Source organism: Protopterus annectens, chromosome 17.part0 (genome assembly GCF_019279795.1).
Source record: "Protopterus annectens isolate FY-2018-M chromosome 17.part0, PAN1.0, whole genome shotgun sequence".
Lineage (NCBI taxonomy): Eukaryota > Metazoa > Chordata > Ceratodontiformes > Protopteridae > Protopterus > Protopterus annectens.
In genome coordinates, this window is record NC_056751.1 from 607,902,183 (window position 1) to 607,922,704 (window position 20,522).

General features: G+C 40.5%; 1 protein-coding gene across 2 annotated transcripts in view; it reads right to left on the reverse strand.

Annotated features, from left to right (window-relative positions):
- Positions 1–20,522, reverse strand: part of LOC122791296 (speedy protein 1-B-like) — a 493,214-nt gene that overhangs the window by 18,980 nt on the left and 453,712 nt on the right. For both annotated transcript variants that reach the window (XM_044058982.1, XM_044058981.1), the window contains exon 5: positions 17,618–17,662. In XM_044058982.1, the coding sequence (XP_043914917.1) occupies positions 17,618–17,662 (45 nt within the window). The remainder of the gene's footprint in view (positions 1–17,617; positions 17,663–20,522) is intronic.

Here is a 20,522-nt window from a genome sequence, read left to right on the forward strand (position 1 = left end):
CTACCTGAAATCCAGGGAGGACACTAAGGTAAGGACAATGCTGAGCAATGTTGAGCCACATGCTGCTCTTCTCCTCAAGACCAGATCCAATCTGCAATGAGTAGTAAAAGTATGAGGATTAGCTCAAGTTGGAGCTGCGCAGATATCATCCATGGAAGCCCTGGATAAAATACTGATAATGTTGCCATGGACCTGGCTGAATGGGCTCTCAAAGGTTCTGATAAGGATAGGCCCAATTTGTTATACACTAAAGATATACAATCAATTAACCATCTGGCTAAAGTTACTTTTGTAACTGACTTGCCTAATTTAGTCTCCACAAAGGAAACAAACAATTGGTCTGCTTTGCTGAACCTCTTTGCTCTATGTAAATAAAAACATAATTGCCTGTGAACATCCAGCAAATGTTAACATGTATTCACCTTTGTGAAATTTGAAAAGAAAACTGGAAGATTAATGGACTCATTAATGGATTCTTACACCACCTTAGGAAGAAAGGAAGGATTAGTTTGCAGTGCTACCCTGTCTTTATGAAATATTAAATAAGGAGGCTTAGAAGGCAAAGCTTGAAGTTCTGAAAGTCTTTGAGCAAAGGTAATCGCTACCAAAAATATAGTTTTCCAGGTTACAAACTTTAACTCACATTTTGCTGCTGGTTCGAAGAGAGAATGAACCAATGATTGTAGTATTAAATTTAAGTCCCATGGTGGAGATGGATCTCTATAAGGAGGTCTCATAAGAAGAGTACCTCTTAAAAGGCCTTACAAAGTTTTGATGAAGCTAAAGTGGAATTTTCAACTCTTATATGAAAATTAAAAATGGCAACTAGTTGAACTTTAACAGTTGAGTAACTGGCCCCTTTATTAAAGATTGTTGCTAGAAACCCAAATAATTTATGTACTGCTGCTGAAAAAGGGTCAGTATCTCTCTGCTGTGCCCAAAAATCAAATATTTTCCATTTACTTCTGTAAATTTTCCTAGTGGAAGGTTTATGGGAAGATAAAAGTATATGATGGACAGGGGAAGAGAGCTTGGGTTGTGTAGCTATCAAAGGAAATGGAGAAACCATGCTGTCAGTTTTAGGTTTGAGATGTCTGGGTGAATCATGTCTGTCAGGTGAGACTGGAGGTCTGGAACTGGATCCAGAATCCATAGAATATAAACTAGATGAGGCCAAAGAAAGGGGAACCAAATCTGTTGAGTCAAACAAGGATGACTTTGCTCTTCAATCAGGAATCTTTCTGCAGACATTTATGGATTAAGGGGGTTGGGGAATATGTGTAGAGGAGACTGGGGGCCAGTCATGAAGGATAGCATCTCTTGGTGATTCCCCTGGTGGAGGGATTAGGGCAAAGAATCTGCTGCACTTGTTGTTGAGGGGAGATGCAAAAAGTCACAGTATGGATGGCCCCATTGGCAAAATATCTTTTCTGCAATTTTTGTGCTGAGAGACCGCTCGTAAGGTAATAAAATGGACCTGCTCAACTTGCATACAATATAATAAATCTAAAGGAAAAAGGGTTAATTAAGTAATTAACGATTTCACTTATCTGAAAAATTATTAACGTTCAAGAGTTCACAATGACCACATCCGTATGCAAAGGTGGCAAACGAAATCTGAGATATGTTAGGGGATACAGCATTATGGGTAAGGGAGGCGCTCATGAGTTCTAGTGGCCATGAGCAATAAAAAATGTCCAAGTCAGATCTGAGGATGGGATCTGAACCCAGTTGTTGAGGAATGAATGAAAATTGACATCAGATCAGTGGTTCACACTTAGGAGTAAACATAGAAAATCTGTCAAAAATATTTACGTAGGTCTAACAAACCAAATATATGTACAGTTAGATACATGGAATAAAAACAGATATTAGAGTTAAATTAGGAGGAGTAGAAGCAGTGGAGATTTAGGCAGTAGTAGCTAGGTTAGGAAAGCTAGCAGAAACCAGTAAGATGAAAGCGGGGGCTGGGTTATACAGTATTACATTTAGAGCAGTAATGGTGCGAAACTGAATCACAGTTTAGGATGAGTGAGTTATTCAGGTGGATCAGGTATACAGAGGTACAGGTACTTAACAGATGAAGATATCTGTTTAGGTGACATGTCCTTTAGATGGACAGTTGCATTCAAACTGTTTTAGTAAGTATTGTTTAAACTCTGGCCAGAGCAGGAAGTAGTTTGTGTGATCAGTTAAATAAGAAGGAAGCGAGTGCCACAGTTTTGAGGCCAGGACAAAGAATCAATAACTATTAATTAATTTATTTTATTTATTTAACATTTATCGGGAAAGTCCTACTTGGAACGAAGCCAATTTTCAGAGGAGGCCCTGGAAGAAACGTTCCAGACACATGGAGGAAACCCACACAAAAGCAGGGAGGACATGCAGACTCTGCACAGAAGGCATGTCAGCTGAGAATCGAACCGGGGAACCTCTTGCTGTGAGGTGCCGTCCATATAGGGCAGTTTGAAAGGAGGGAGTGTAGGGAACGATCAGCTCTGGCTTGGTCTCTTAGTTTGTAGGTTTGAGTGGCAGTAAAAACTTTGGAAGAGAGAGAAGGAAGTTGGTGTCAAGTTTGAGTATATGTGCGTGTCTAAGTGTCTAGATTAGTGATACTGTTTCTTTAAGAACTGTGCAGGGTTGAGGTAGGGGTAAGGTTAAGGTTAGGATTAATAAACATGAGTTAGGTGGGCAAGGGGGCCAAGCCCACCTTACTCATGTATAACAGTAATGTCTTAATATGTGTAGTATACATAATAGCTAAGAATTTCTTCAGCTTTAGTCAGATGCACTTCTAAATGTCCTTCATAAAGAAATGTTAATATGTCACATAAAATACAAAATAAATAAATTAGTAAAACTAAATATATATGATCACCTCTACAGACAAACATAGGCAGTATGATTCTTTAATCTTTGTAACATCTCCTTCAAAAACTTTGTGCATTTTGAGACTACTTTCACAGGCATATTGGGAATGTGTATGCATTCAAGCATGTAATAACAATGAAATATACATTTGTAAAAATTTGAAATAAAATAAATTTTTTTAACTTTGTTGTAATGCATATAAGGCACAAGCTAAATCAAAATGTAAATTCACCAACCTTTTGCTTAAGTATGCCTTGTTAGAATCAAATATAATTCCCTTAATTATGTAATAATTATTATGTATGGAGTCCATTGAAGGCATTATGGTGCCGCGGAAAGAGATCTAATAAATCCATATTCAGTTACTTTGAATGCAGGTTGGTTGTATTTTATTTGAGCTTTTATGTCTTCAGCACATTTCCCTTTACAGTCGGGTATGCACGTGCATGACTGCACCTATCGTGACAGCTGCAGTAAAAGTATAAACTGCATCATAAGTAGAATGTAATGCATGGAGACCTATAGATTCAGCATTACTAATCATAAAATGTAGATACTCAGTTTTCCTTAGAGCCTTCAAGTTTTTGTAGTTTCCTAAATTTGAGTGAAATAAAGTGCGTTTTGGGTGGGTAGCATGTGAGTTAAATAATATGAAGCTCTGTCTGCTTAATACTAGCAATATAAACTGACTTACCATAACTGTCCAACAACCTGCCTTCCCTAGTAAAAGGTAGAATTTCTTGAGGTAGTGAAGATGTACTAGGGGGCTTTTAAGTCAAATATACAGATGTGCTAGTGGAATAAACAAAGATAGCTCTGTCAAATATTTTACAGCAAATCAACTATAACATGGTGTCTGAGAGCAATTCATATTCTGCAAGTCTTATAATATTTCAAATAAAGAACGTTTTCTACCCAAAAATTCTGGGACCTTTTCCTAGAGAAAATCTCCTCTTTGGAGAATAAATGACTGAAAAAGGCCAATTAAAATGTTCTCCCATGACATTTATATTATTAAAACTGATATCCTAAGGAAGAGATCCAGAAGACCATGAAGAAGAGTCATCATGATTAAACTGTCCTACCAAAGGAAGAAACTCTGAGGTAAAACACAGCATTCAGCCTTTCCTGAAGAAATGTACAAAGGACTCCTGTTGCTCTCTGTCTACTTTTCAAAGGGTTTGTGGGTACTAATGTAATTCTGATCTATAATGTTCACTGAAGATGACTAATGACAGTACTGTGTCCTCTTTAGATGAGATTAATGCCATCACCTTTGGTGAACACAGAAGAGAGAGCCTTAGTTTCTAGAGGAATTTCAGTACTTCTAGCAATGGATAACCACAACTCAAGATCCTTAACCTCCAGAATTATCCTGGGAAATACTGGGTTCTCTTCTCATGTCAGCACTAGCAAAGCTACTTGTCTGATTTTATATTTGATAACTCCTTCATTGGCTAAGGCTTCCTATCCACAAATGAAATACTTGGTCATCTAGTGATCAAAATGCCAATCCAATTACAGAGGAGTGGTACAGAGAAATACTTGTCCAGCCCCTATATTTTGACACAGGCATCCAATTCCTAATTGGCCTCATACTGCAGTTGCCTATCTTCTTTTGACTGCTCCCATTAGGGATCGCCACAGCTGATTATCTGTTTTCATTTCTTCCTGTTTCTCTTCATCTTGCTCTGTCACACCAACCACCTGCATGTCCTTTTTCACCAGATCCATAAACCTTCCCTTAGGCCTTCCTCTTTTCTTCTTGCCTGGCAGCTCCATCACAATCTTGCCTCTCTGGCTTTGTCTCCAAACTGTCCAACCTGTGCTGCCCCTCTGATATACTCATTCCTAATCCTGTCCATCCTCATCACACTCAGTTCAAATCTTAACATCTTTAACTCTGCCACTTCCACCTCAGCCACCTGTCTTCTCATCAGAGCCACTGTCTCCAACCCATATAACATAGATGGTCTCAATGCCATCTTGTAAACCTTACATTTCACTCTTCCTGGTACCTGTCTGAGACATCCGATTAATATCCCACCAAACTGCCACCAATATGTGACACCCCCTACTATCCTGGGTCAGTAACTAAGGAACTCCCCACTACTGACTCCAGTGTGAGACCATCACTAAAACAGGAATAATAATTCATAATTTCCCCTAAGAGCACAATAGGAACATGCTATATAACCTGGGACTGGACTGTATACGTCTTTCCACCCCAAATCTAACTCCTTAGTACACACTTCAGAGTAATGTGACCCAGTTTAAGACCTCTGTTACACTCACACTTAAATTAAATCTCATACATCCCAACACTTCTGGGAAAGCCTGACACATATTTCTAGCTGTGTCCCTTCCTCCAAATGATATGGTAAAATGCTGCCACCAGAGCGTCTACATGCCCTTTCAAAGCAGTGTCCAATTATTAAAATTAGATATCAAAACATATGGTAGCATATGACAAAAGTAAAAATAACACCTCTCTGGAACAAATAAAATGTTCAAGAAACCACAGGTAACAGCCAGATAGGTCTAAAAAAGGTTTAATCCACGTATTGCACAATCCACAGTACACAGTAAGCGCTTTCATCCATAAAAGGACTTCCTCAGACTGAATAATGTGATTAAAACACAGTAGCTTAAAAACATTTCAAGGAAGACACATGACAAGCACTCTCAAATCACTAAATACACTAAATGATCAGCCACAATGTAAGACAATAACAATATTTAATAACGAGCAAAATGATTAAAAAATGTAAAACAGTAATTTCAATAAACAAACAGAATTCAATCACCAGGAACATTAAATTAATACTGAAGGATAGAAATCCGACATTTAGAAAAACTTTGACTAATTAACTATAATTAGCTATAATTTCCTAACTGAAGAACACTGTTCCTGATCTAAACTAAATATTACAACAGAGCAAAGGCAGGATTACAGTTCTTGGTGAGTCCTTTGGGTATCCACTGCTCAGTACAACTGTGAACACAACTCAACTGAACTATGAACTCAACTCAGCTGTTCTCAGCTGAACAATTGCTGTTCACACTGTCTTCAGCAGGCTCTTTTATAAACTAGGTTAACTGTCTTAACTGTTCCAGTACTTATTTTTCATTTCACTCTTTGAAAATCAACAAACAGCTGTTCTTTTAAAGTTCCTTCCTGTCATTCAGTCTCTGACAGTAAACACAGAACATCTGAACACATTCCAATGACATCATCAGCTGACTCTGAGACAGTCTGCATTTAGAATTTCCTGTACAAACATGTGCATTTAGATATGTAACAGAACACTGTTCAACTCTTTCAACATCTTGTACATACAGAGTATTTATCAACATGTAAGAACTGATTTACAATATCATGGCTTGTCATGCTGGCATACAATACACAATTTAATCTAAATGTACAAAACTTCAGCAAGACATTCTGGCACAGATGACAGTGTCGAATTTCTTCACATCCCCCCACCCTCAAGACTCAAATATGATTTTCAAATGAACCTTGAAAAAGGACACGAGAAAAATGAGTCTGTCTGAGAATATGTCAACCCACTCGTCTCCTGGACAATCAATCTGCACTGGCACTATTAACCCCTCTGCAGTGTTGTACTGTCATGTCATACTCTTGCAATCCTGGACTCCACCTCAGTAACTCGGCATTTTGCTTGCTACTTCTATTTTAGCCATGTTAAAGGGTTATAATCTGTGAGTACAGTGAATTTTCTTCCATAAATATAGGGCTGCAGCTTCTACAGTGCCCATACTATGGTTAGACATTCTTTCTCCACAGCTGCATAACATTCTTCCCTTGGTTGAAGTCTATGGCTAAGATATACAACTGGGTGCTCTTCTCCTTCTGAGAAAACTTGGCTAAGTACAGCCCCCACCCCATAATTTGAAGCATCTAGTTGCACAATATGTTATTTGCTGTAATCTGGGCTGGCTAACACATAGGGGTCCTCCCAAACTCTTTAAGTTTTTGAAATGCCTTCTTGCAATCTGTGGTCCACACTACCTTATCCAGTTTACTTTTCCTAGTTAGGTAAGTAAGGGGGTGCAGCTATTTTACTATAATTGGGCATAAATTTTCCCTGGTACCCCACTGTCCCTAGAAATGCTCTCACTTGCTTTTTAGTAACAGGAACTGGCTTCCACTTTGACAGGTTCTGTCCTAATCTTACCAATCCCCGCTCTGTGTCCTAAGAAAGTGAGCTCTGCCATACCCACCTGAAATTTACTGGGTTTAATGGTTAACCCTTCCTTTTAAACTGGTCTGCAAATACCCATAGCATAGTCTTTAATGTAGAGTTTAACCTCTCCACAAGACTATTAGTCTGGGGGTGATAGGGGGTAGTCTTTAGATGTTTCACCCCACAACGCTTCCACAAACAAGTCAGTAGGTCTGACATGAAGGTGGCACTCAATCAGTCAGTATCTCCCTTGGAAAAGCTACCCTGCTGAAAATTTCTAGCAAGGCATTTGCCACCTTCTCTGCATCAATAGAGAACATAGCTACCACCTTAGGGTATCTGGTAGTATAATCTACTACCACCAGGATGTATTTCTTCCCTGTAGAACTTGGAGTACTCAGGGGTCCCACAATTTCCATGGCCACCCTCTGAAATGGCTCTTCAATAACAGCCAAGTGCATTAACAAGGCCTTAACCTTGTCTCCTGCCTTGCCAACTTTTTGGCACTGTTCACAAGTTCTACAATATCCTACCACATCCTTTGCAACCCTAGGCTAATACATATTCTGCATATTACATCTGTTAGTATGTTTTATACCCATATGACCTGAAAAAGGGATGCCGTGCTATGGCTAAAAGTGTCAGACAGTAAGTTCTAGGCACTACCAACTGCTGTATTACCTCCCCTTCTGGCCCACCTTCAGGAGTCCACTCTCTATACAACAAACCTTTGTTCCAGTATACAGACTCCCCTCTTCCTTGAGCCTGAAGTGCCTCCTTAGCCACCTCCCTCAAGTTTTGTAATGTAAGGTTTGTAAGTTGAGCCTTTGTGACCCTCCCCAGCTCCCCTTCCACAGAAAGCCTAGAAATGTTCGATAGCTGTGCCTCACTGTCAATCTGGGTACTACCATTCACCTCTGTTCTTCCACTCACTGTGTCCAAGGGAACATTAGTACCTACCAGCAGCTGTGGATCACTTTCACAGGATAGCTCCTTCTCTGAAACAGTCACCACACCAGTTCCAGCTTCAGGTATGAAATCTGTCTGGGTCTCCCCCAGGCTACCAGACCTATATGCCTGTCTCCAAGACTGACTGTGTGTCACTGCATGCACACTGGGAACTGTATCATCAAAGTCATTCCTTATCAGGACATCTGCAGGAATATCCTCAAACACACCTACCTGCTTGCTTCCTCTTCCACCTCCTCAGTCAAGGCGAACCCTAGCCAAAGGTATTTGGAATGTGGTCCCTCCAAAAGCTCTGACTGGAGTGGACTGTTCAAGCAAGTACTGCTCTTCTCTAACCACTGCAGGCCTCACAATGGTTATATCAGAAGCTGTGTCTCTCTTAGCAGTAACCTGTTCATCATCAACTAAGAATATAAATTTTGGTGATAGTTTGGCACCCCTGTTGCTTCCAAACAACTTACTACTGGCAGTTTGCCATCCCCACTTGCTGTCTCCCTCACCTGGTTATATTTGAAATATCTAATCCTTAACCGTGTACTTGAACTAGTAGTTTCCCCTGTTACTGTTGTACTCTGTTGGACTAGTTTAGACTGCCCCCTATGGGTTCCCTCAGGTCCATGTGTAGCACTATGTATACCTTTCTTATGCATTGGTGCTCTGCTTGCTAAGAAGAGATCCCCTTTTCTCCCCACCTCCTCTGCAGATTCTACCAACCAGATTCTCATGTCATCAGACAAAGTACCAAGGGCTTGTTCCCCTCACAAAAAGGTCTGCCAGTCACTCAAAAATGGTGACCTGACACCCACTAACCCTTCTGTAAAAATAAGTACTTAAATCAAAAATATAATCATGTACACTTTCATCTGCCTTCCATCTATGTTCACTAAACGTTTTTCTATAAGCCTCAGGCGTTAGTTTAAAACAATCAAGAAGACAGTTTTTTGCTTTATCATAATTCAAACACTCTACATCAGACATGGCTTGAAAAGCCTTGCCATGGAGTAAGGGAGTCAGAAACAAAACCCAGAGCCCACAGTCAGCATCATACTGTTTACATACTCTTTCAAAAATATGAATAAATCTATCAAAGTCATCCTCATCCCCATACTGAGGAAAAAGTATACTGACCTTTATGGCTTCTGGGGTCCAGTTATTCCTTTCCTCATTACCTCCATGACCCTCTCAAAGGGTAAGAAACTCAACTTTATGCTGGTGCGGCCTCTCATTTTCCTTAGCATCTAAACATTTAGCCTCCAGTTCATATTGACACTGTTTCTCCTCAGCCTCCAGTTCATATCGACACTGGTTCTCCCTTTCTTCAGCATCCAAATATTTGCCTCCAGTTCACATTGACATTGTTTCTCCTCATCTTTCAAGCACAGTCTTTCTAACTCCAGACGAATTCTCAGGTCCTCCAAAGAAAAGTTGGACTGTCCTGTCTCAATGGGCTGCATATCCCTGAAACCAAACTAAATATCCTCAGAATGGCTGGTCTGAGCTGAAGCTGCAGCTAAGGCTGAAATCATTGCTTTCTTAGTCAGGTTGGCATGCACCAGTCCTCTGACTTCACACTCCTTGGCCATCTGGTTCTTTGTCAGCTTGCTATAGTCTTCTGCTAGTATCTTTGCCTGCTATCCCTAACTAACTAACAGTAAATAAAACTGCTATGGACTGAGATTCTGTATGTTCACCTTAATATTAACTACCCACAGCCTACTGAAATCCAATTAAAAATCTCAGTAAGCTGCCAACAATATGTGATATCCGGTTAATGTCCCACCAAACTGCCACCGATATATGACATCTGGTTAATATCCCACTGAACAGCCACCAATATGTGAAGTTCCCTACTATCCTGGGTCAGTAACTAAGGAACTTCAATCCTCACCACTGACTCCAATGTGAGACCATTGATTAAACAGGAGTAATAATTCACAATGTCCCCTAAAAGCACAACAGGAACATGCTCTATAACCTGGGACTGGACTGTACACTTCTGTCCACCCCAAATATAACTCCTTATTACATACTCCAGAGCAATGTGTCCCAGTGTAAAACCTCTGATACACTCAAAATAAATTAAATCTCACAAATCCAAACACTTCTGGGGAAACCTGACACATATTTCCAGCTGTGCCCTTCCCCCAAATGGTACAGTAAAATGCTGTCACCAATCAGAGCATCTACATGCCCTTTCAAAGGGGTGTTCAGTTATTAAAATTAGATAGCAAAACATATGGTAGCATATGACATGAAGCAGCCAAGCTTTTGGAGTGGCCCAGAAATTATCAAAGTAGGTATAAGCACTCTCAAATCACTAAAGAATACAATAATTGACCAGGCACAATGTAAGATAATAAAAATATTTAATAATGAGTACAATTATTTTAAAAAATGTAAAACAGTAATTTCAATAAACAAAACAGAATTCCATCACCAGGAAAATGAAATTAATACTGAAGGATAGAAATCCAACATTTAGGATAAACTCTGACTAATTAGCTATAATTTCCTGTCTAACTAAAGAACACTGTCCCTAATCTAAACTAAATATTACAACAGAGCAAAGGCAGGATTACAGTTCTTGATGAGTCCTTTGGGTATCCACTGCTCAGTACAGCTGTGAGCACAACCCAGCTAAACTATGAAGTCAGCTCAACTCAACTGTTGTCAGCTGAACAACTACTGCTCAAACAGTCTCCAGCAGGCTCTTTTATAAACTAGGTCAACTGTTTTAACTGTTCCAGTTCTTATTTTCATTTCACTCTTTTAAAACCAACAAACATCTTTTCTATTAAAGTTCTTTCCTGTCTCTCAGTCTCTGACAGTAAACACAGAGCATCTGAACACATTCTGATGACATCATCTGTAGAACAGTTGACACTGAGACAGTCTGCATTTAGAATTTCCTGTACAAACATGCACAGTTAGACATGTAACAAAACATTGTTCAACTTTTTAAACATCCTGTACAGAGTATTAATAAACTTGTAAGAACTTATTTACAATATCATAGCTAGTCATGCTGGCATATATTACACGGATTAATTTAAAACTATGTACAAAACTTCAGCCAGACATGCTATCACAGATGACAGTGTCTAATTTCTTCACTCTGTGACCTTCTGATATACTCATTCCTAATCCTGTCCATCCTTGTCACATCCAGTGCAAATCTTAACATCTTTAACTCTGCCACCTCCAGCTCAGCCACCTGTCTTTTCATCACAGCCACTGTCTCCAACCCATATAACATAGCTGGTCTCACTCACAAATCACTCCTGACACTCTTCTCCACCCACAAAACCCTGTCTGCCCTCTCTTCTTCACCTCTTTTAGACACTCCTCATTACTATGAACTGTTGATCCCAAGTATTTAAACTCATCCGCCTTAGTCAGCTCTGCTCCCTGCATCCTCACCATTCTTCTGTCCTCCCTCTCATTTACATACATATATTCCTCTCTTGGTCCTACTGACCTTCATTCCTCTCCTCTCTAGAGCATATCTGCATCTCTTCAGGGTGTCCTCAACCTCCTCCCTACTCTCACTACAGATCACAATGTAATCTACAAACATTATAATCCACAGATCTTGTCTGTCAACCTGTCCATCACTACTGCAAATAAGAAGGGGCTGATCCTTGATGTAATCCCACCTCCACCTTAAACGCATCCATCACTCCTACCGCAGACCTCGCCACTGTCACACTGCCCTCATACATATCCTGTATCACTCTAACATACTTCTCTGCCAGTCTCAACTTCCTCATACAATACCACAACTCCTTTCTAGGCACCCTGTCATATGCTTTTATAAGTCCACAAAACAAAATGCAACAAAGCTCCTTCTTATTTGCAACATTCTAGGTAATCACTCACCAGCTTTCACCTACAGGACCCATACCCATATTCCAAAACTACACACCTATAGAACATCTAGAAACCTAACCCACTTTAGCCAAAACCTCCTCTTAGATACTTTAAAAGCCCAGAATTGGACACCTCTAAAAGCACTCCCACTAGACAATGCTGTAATCTATTTTAATAAAATCTTTCTCGATGCTCTAAATATTCTAGCCCCTATTCGCACCAAAAGAATAAAACATAACCATGCCCCCTGGCTAACAAAACCAACCAAACTATAACTTCTCTCCAGAGACTGAGCCTGGAAAGAGTGGCACAGAAATAGAACCCCCACAAAATGAACTTACTTATAAACAACTACACAACACTGTGAAGAAGCTAGTAATTAATGACAAAAAAACACTTCTCCACACAGTTATCCACCCTAAAGAATAACCAAAAAAATCTGGAAGTCTGTCTCCTCACTTCTTAATCCCGGAACCCAGCAGAATCCTGCACCATCACTGGATAAAGACCTGCGGGAAATTGCCCAAATGTTTAACTCTCACTTTATTGAAACTATTTAAAACCTTATCAAACAATCCTCCCCAACTACAAAAAATAGCTCAAATAGCATGGAATCTACTTCTAATCTCACACAGTTTGACCTGAACTCCTATTCCTCCTCTTCCACTGAAAACAATAATAATTTGTAATCTGCCACAACTCTTACTCTACAACCAGTACCCCCCTCCCTTGTATATAAACTGCAAACTAAATTGAGACCATGCTTTCCATCAGCTGATAACCTTCCAGCAGAATACTTAAAACTAGCTACCAGTGCTATAGCATATCCCATCAGCATCCTTATTAACTGGTCTATTTCAGAATCCTACTTCGCTCAACTCTGGAAACAATCTATAATTATTCCAATGCACAAAAGTGGTAACACCAAAGATCTCTCTAACTTCCAGCCCATCTCTTTACTCTCTCCTTTATCCAAAATCCTAGAGAAATGCATACATATGCAATTACAAAAGCACCTCACAGGCAATAATCTCCTTGCTCCCAGTCATTATGGTTTTCGCCCTGCTCACAGCACCACTACAGCTTTACTCTCATTTACTAATATTGTGTACAAAGCTCAGGATGCAGATCCATCAACCTCAGTCATTCTTATCAACCTGTCCAAAGCTTTTGACACAGTATTCTACCCAAAGCTAATACAACAGCTCAAAACTCTGAAATGCTTACAACAAACTCTAAATTGGTTTTCTAGCTACCTAAACAGTACAACACAATCTGTCAGATGGCAGAACATGCACTTTGAATATCTTGTTAATATAGGGGTCCCCCAGGTATCTATCCTGGGTCCCCTTCTCTTCAATGTGTTCATCAATAACCTTCATACAGCATCCCAACATAGTACACTCATCCAGTATGCTGATGATTCCACTATTAAATCCTCTTGGAATAACTTCTCGGATCTACTAAAGATAAATCAAAACTCCTTTACATCTATCAAATCTTGATTAAACAATGCACTTCTCCTTAATCCCAAAAAATCTAAACTCTTACTTTTCCCTGCAAAAACAACAAATCAAGACTGTTGAATCTTTTCACTAAACTATACTGAAATTGAAGTATTAAAAACAGCAAAATTCTATGCATAGAAATTGATGACAAACTCTCCTTTGACAACTATATTCTTAACACAATAAAAAAATACTTCAAACTTGACAAACTCTATAGACATAAGCTTTACATGGAGAAGCCCACCAGGATAAAATTGGCAAATACTCTGCTACTTCCTTCCCTCCTCTATGGATGCCCCATTTTCACCAACCTTCACTCTTCATCTGTGAACAAACTACAAACTTGCTACTATAAAATAGCAACATTTGCCACTAGACAGCCTAATCACACACACCACTGTCTTGCCATAAAAGAACTGAACTAGTTTGAATTCCCCATTACCTAACATACACCCAACTAACTCTTGCCCACAAACCGATCTATAATCCTGATCAGTGTCCTTCCCTCCAGAATTTGCTAGAACCATACACCCCTCCCAGAAATCTTCGCTCTAGTAATAAACAGCTAATAAACCCAACAAACGAGCTGGACAATGCCTATATTTATACTTTGTTGCCAAACTATGGAATGCACTGCCTTCCTCAATCTTTTGGATACTATAAAACCTTTGAAATCTGCACTTAGAAACCACTACCTTAACCATTATACCTGACCATGCATGCATACCTCTAAGCCTCCTTGAATAAAGTTTACCATCCTATACACTTTTTATATGTACAAAACTACACCTTGTTTCTTCCTTGAGCCTTCTTTACTAGCCCTTGTAAGCGCAGTTTCAAAAGACTAGAAGATTATTTCCCTTACTAACTTTTCTTACTACTAACTTTTTAATCTGCCTACTGTCAGATCAAACATGTTTTTCCCTCTTTGATCTTAATTACCTTTCAGATTTATTGTATAATTTTTTTATTGTTTATTATGATCGATTTTTATCATTTGTTGTAATATTTGTCTACAAAAAAAACTGTATTACCCAGTCTGTATCAAAATTGAATTTTATCTCTTTTGTACTATACTATGTCAGACAATGATGGAAAAAAAAATTTGTACTGTTCTTGGAGATTTTCTCCCCGGGCCTCCACTGAAAATGGGTCTCTGACCCAGTGGACGTTCCTGGTCAACAAATGTCAATAAATAATAAATAAATAAACTCTTAACCTTCTATATACTGCTCCATTAACACCCTCATTGCAAACATCTCATCTGTAGTGCTCTTTCCTGGCATGAAGCCATACTGCTGCTCACTAATCATAACCTCTCTTATTAACCTAGCTTCCAATACTCTTTCCCATAACTTCATGCTGTGGATAATCAATTTTATCTCTCTGTAGTAATTATAGCTCTGCACATCACCCTTATTCTTAAAAATCAGTACCAGTGCACTTCATTCCTCAGGCCTCTTATAACTTTCCAAGAATGTGTTAAACAATCTGGTTAAAAACTCCACTGCCATATCTCCTAAACACCTTTATGCTTCCACAGGTATGGGACCAACAGCCTTTCCATTCTTTATCCTCTTCATAGCTATCCTTACTTCCTCCTTGATAATCAGTTGCACTTCCTGATTTATTATCCCATCATCCAACCTTCTATCTCTCTCATTTTCTTCATTCATCAGCCCTCAAAGTACTCTTTCCATCTCCTCAACACACACTCCTCACTTGTGAGTACATTTCCTTCATTATCCTTTATCACCCTAACCTGCTGTACATCTTTGCCAGCTCAGTCCCTCTACCTAGCCAATCAGTACAGGTCCTTTTCTCCCACCTTAGTGTCCAACCTTTCATAAAACTCACCATATGCCTTATCCTTAGCCTTTCTCTTCACCTTACGTCTCATCTCTTTGTACTCCTGTCTACTTTCTTCATCTCTCTGACTATCCCACTTCTTCTTCGCCAACCTCTTCCTCTGTATACTCTTGTGTACTTCCTCATTACACCAACAGGTCTCCTTGTCCTCTTTCCTCAATCCAGATGTCACACTAAGCACCTTTCTGTCTCCTTTACCACTTCTGCTGCAGTTGCCCAGCTATCTGGTAACTCTTCACTGCTGCCTAATGCCTGTCTTAACTCTTCCCTAAAGTCTTCCTTACATTCTTCTTTTTCAGCTTCCACCATTTGATCCTTGGCAGTGCCCTTACTCTCCTCCTGTTCTTCTTGATCTCCAACATCATCCTACAGACCACCATCCTATGCTACCTAACTATGCTTTCCCCTGTCACCACTTTGAAGCCTCCAATCTCCTTCAGACTAGCCCACTTGATAGGATAAAATCCACCTGTGTGCATCTTCTTCCACTCTTGTATGTCACCCTGTGCTCCTCCCTCTTCTTAAAATACGTACTCACCACAACCATGTCCATCCTTTTCAGAAAATCCACTACCATGTGACTTTCTGCATTCCTCCCCTTAATACCATACCTACCCATCACCCCCTCATCGCCTTTGTTCCCTTCACCAACATGCTTATTAAAATCCACTCCAATCACCACTCTCTCTCTTGGGTACACTCTCCACTACTTCATCCATCTCACTCCAGAATTCTTATTTCTCATCCATCGCACAACCATCTTGGAGGGCATATGCACTAACAACATTCATCATCACACCTTCAATTTCCAGCTTCACAATCATCACTATGTCCAACACTCTTTTCACCTCCAAAATACTCTTGACATACTGTTCCCTCAGGATAACCCCTACCCCATTACTCCTCCCATCCCCACCACGGTAAAACAATTTGAACCCACCTCCGATACACCTGGCCTTACTCCCCTCCCATCTGGTCTCTTGCACGTACAATATATCAACCTTCCTTCACTCCATCATATCAGCTAGCTCTCTCCCTTTACCCGTCATACTGCCAAAATTCAAAGTTCCTAGCTTCACTTCCACTCTCCTAACCTTCCTCCTCTCTTCCAGTTTTTGGACACGGCTTCCCCCTCTTCTTCACCTCCTTTGACCAACACTAGCCCAATTTCCACCAGCGCTCTGTTGGCTAAAAGTACTGATGGCAGTCATTGCTAACCATGGCCTCGACCAATCCAGAATGGAAATCTGTACTGTTGTCTGCATATTAGATCTGGCAAAAATTTTACACTGGATGCCCTTCCAGATGTAACCCTCCCTGTTTATCTGGGCTTGGGACCGGCATGAAGAAATACACTAGCTTGTGCATCCCCAGTGCTCTTCAGTAAAAAAACAAAAGCACTAAGAAAGACTTTCTAAGCTCATGGCACTTACAATGTACATCTGTACTGAGCTCTCACAGATTTTAAGAGGAGGTTTGAATCTACAGTAGTTCTATAAAGCCTCAGGTAGAGGAATGTCTGCATCTGAAAGAAAGGGCAGGTTAACTGACTACAGTAGTGTCAACTAAGTCCTTACAGAGGACATCCACTCCAAAATCCTTTGAATGAGGGGTGGCAATGCAATACCAGCCCTGGGAAGGCATTCAGCCACCAAGCCATGCATTCTGTAGTCTTCTTCACAGGTGCACAGCAGTGTGTATTCACATGGGGGAAAAGCATAGTGGCCCTTATGGTGATATGAGTCACACATGCAGCACCCAAAAAGGGTTTGAGGACTACAATGTATGCCCCCATTACTGGGATGCTGGCAAGCTGCTGAAGGGGCAGAGGAAGTACTGAATATCTATGATCATACTAACATGGCCCAGAACAAGAAAATAATAAAACACCAAGAGGAGGATAAATATGATAAAGACTCCAGTAACCACAGAGTGGAAACAACAGAATGGGAAGAGAAACACTGGAAACATTAAATCATAAAGGAGTTCTAGAAATATATACTCAAGAAGGTGGAAGTAAAAAGAATTTAAGAAAGGAACAGAGATTTAGGTAAACAACAGTATATAACAGGAGAAGCTAAGGACAGAGGCAGAAGTGAAACTTTTGCAGTAGATGAAGTAATCCACATTACTTGTTTATGAAGAGTAGAATAAGCCTAGAAAGGGCAGCAGAAAACAAAAGCACCCACTTGACAAATGGAGAAAGGGAGGACTTGAGCTGGGAATTATAAACCTGTGTGGAATCCTTAGATATAGAAAGAGAACAGTTTTACCTTCATTAACTTCTTGGGGAAACTGATTTGTAAAAGACAATTGACTTACCTGCGGCAGATTTTGGCTTTTGCATTTTTTGTGGAGAATCTTAATCTAAAAGAAAACAGATAAATAATGATTAGTGCAACATAAAATTAATCATTTAACTCTTGAAAACTTTGAGTAAGATAAAATCTCTATTTTGAATTAAGTTATTTATATACAATTCCAGCAGGCTTTGGTTTCTGAGGATTAATGAAAACAATGCCAATGTTTTTGCACATGCTTTGACAACACTGAAAACTATGAAGGGTATAAAACATTATAAAACAGGGTCTGAACAAGAAAGTAAGACTCAGAAAAACACTGACTGTTTAATTTGAGACCTGTGTGCTGCGGTAGCATTGTCGCCTCACAGTAAGACGCTGTCTGGTTCGATTCTCAGCTAGAGCGTCTTCTGCGTGGAGACATGCGTGAATGCGCGTACCTTCGTTGAAGGTTGTGCATCAGGACTGGTAACCCGGTATGTAAAAATCAACTACCAATCATTAGCGGACCGAAGTTCCGCTGTGGTGACCCCTAACCGGGAAAAGCCGAAAGACACAAACAAACTGGAAGTGTGAAGCACAATCTGTAGGGCTTGATAAAATGGGAATAAATTCTACCAAAACGTATATATCCTTTTATCTTCCTAGTATCAGTAAGATGTGACAGAATGACCTGTGAACTCCCTGGGAAGCCTAGAAAGTACAGTTGTGTAGGAAAACTTACCGTTAGCAGTAGACACTCAAAAGATCACTGCTGCAATAGCCTAATCTATGTGAGCTATATCCTGCATAGGATATAACAGCCGCCCAGCTTACAAAGCTTCAGGGTAACTTCCATGCACATAAGTCGTTAGATAGCTCGAGCTGAGCTGAATAAAAGAAGTTTGGCATCAAGCCCTTCAGAGCTTTCATGACAAATAAGAGAAGGAGGCTAAGCCCTGACAGGACATTGCTGGTATCAACAAAAAGTAAATGTCCATAGTCTGGAATAAAAAAATACCAAAAAACAAGAGAGCTAGAGTGAAGGAACAACTAATGCAGCAATGATCATGTAAACATCTACTGTTATGGTAAGTTTATTTACACAACTATCATGATATTGATCACTGCTGCAGCAGTTTAAATATATGGGTAGAGAACACACAGCAGGAGGAAGGAGATGTAATCTAGCTCGTAGTGCTTTGAAAAAGTATATACAGAAGGCCAAGATGTCCTTCAAGGATGCATCTGCAGTCCTTACAAATGGGTTGTCCTGTCGTCAGGCAGCCCTTCGGTCGGCCGGATTCCAAAGTCTGGGTCCGGCTTCGGCTGGTGTCGCACTTCACCCGACGTCATCGCTGCAGTTTTTCGGGTATTAAGGCATCAGCCGATGCCATTTTCCTCAGTCTTTCTTGCCGCGTGGCGCCCGAAGCAGAAGCTGTTCGCAAGTGCCGGTCGGTCAGATCCAGAGATTACTACTACCGACTCCTACTTCGAAGACTTCTAAAAAGCTAAGTACCCCGTTGGGGACTCTTTCTTGCCTCAGCCGATGTCAGAGAAAGTGAATAACTGTTTATCTTGTGGGAAACAAATACCTCATAAAGATTTCCACTCCTACTGTATACATTGTTTAGGCCCAGACCACGACGTAGCAGCTCGTCTAGCCTGTGCTTCTTTTAACCGACGGACGCTTAGACGTCGGTCAGAGTTTGCTGAACAGATTTTTGGCTCTGATTTTGCCTACATTATGCCGTCGGATCCTCCGACAACGCAAATTTCCAAAAAACGTAAAGAAAAGGACCGACACTCGTGGTCCACTGTCTCGGCCGAAACCGCGATTAAACAAACCGCGAGTGTCTCGGTTTCGGCCGAAACCGAGCAAGCGGTTCTTTCTTCAGCCGAAACCATGCCTTCTACCGAGGCCTCCTCTAACCTGGTAGAATCGGCTTCTGAAATCCAACCTTCTGTTGCGGTTTCTCAGGAATTATCAGACACTATTCCCCTGGATATTTCAACCCCTGCACGTGGAGCTGCCAGGCCTCCTGCAGCCATGTCTATTAAGGCCTTCACCAGGGCTAAAGCAGCCAAAGCTTCAAAAACTGTGCCTGCCAAGTCCCCCTCACACAGGCCCAGCACTAGTTCTCATATGCTTTCTTTGGCTGAGGATTTAATTTCTTTAATTCGTGGATCCCAGCCTCATCCAGACAGGTCCTCTCTCCCACCTCCAGAAAAGAGGCCTAGAGCAGAGCCCCCTGAACCAGTATCCACTGATGGTTCCTCTGATGAATCAGAACATACAGACCCTCCTGAGGCTTCTTACTCTCCTTACGAAGACTCTGATGCTGAAGAGTCCATTCCTTCAGCCTCTCCACCTGAGGAATTTTCCTTTGGGGAAACCTTGCATGCTATGAGGGAACAATTTCAGTGGCAGGGCCAAGATTTCTCAGACTCCAGAAAAAGGCTTAGAACCTTTCTACATTTGCCACAACATAGGCCTTTAGCTATACCTCCAGTTCTTTCTGTTGTAGATGATGCATTTAATGATGCTTGCACTGCTCCTGATTCATTGCCTCCGGCTCCTGCTAAGCCCGATAGGTTCTACAGGGTCCCGGACACTCACCACCATTTATACAAGGCTCCTTTTGCAGATCCAGAGACTATCTCCCAGGGCCCTAAAGCTGCAGCAGCTACTTCTACTAAAAAACCCCTCCCCTCTGAAAGGGAATCCAGGTCCTTAGAGAGATGGGGTAAAAAAGTTTACACTTCTGCTACTTTGTCAGCTAGGGCTTTGAACTGCCAATTTCACATGATTCAATATCAAGAGTTTATGCTTGACCAGTTAACTAAAAAGCTGTCCTCTGAAGAATCTTTAGATAAAAAATATGTTCAGGAAATGGTACATAACATACAACAAGTTAGTAACCATTCTTTAAAATGTGGCTATGATG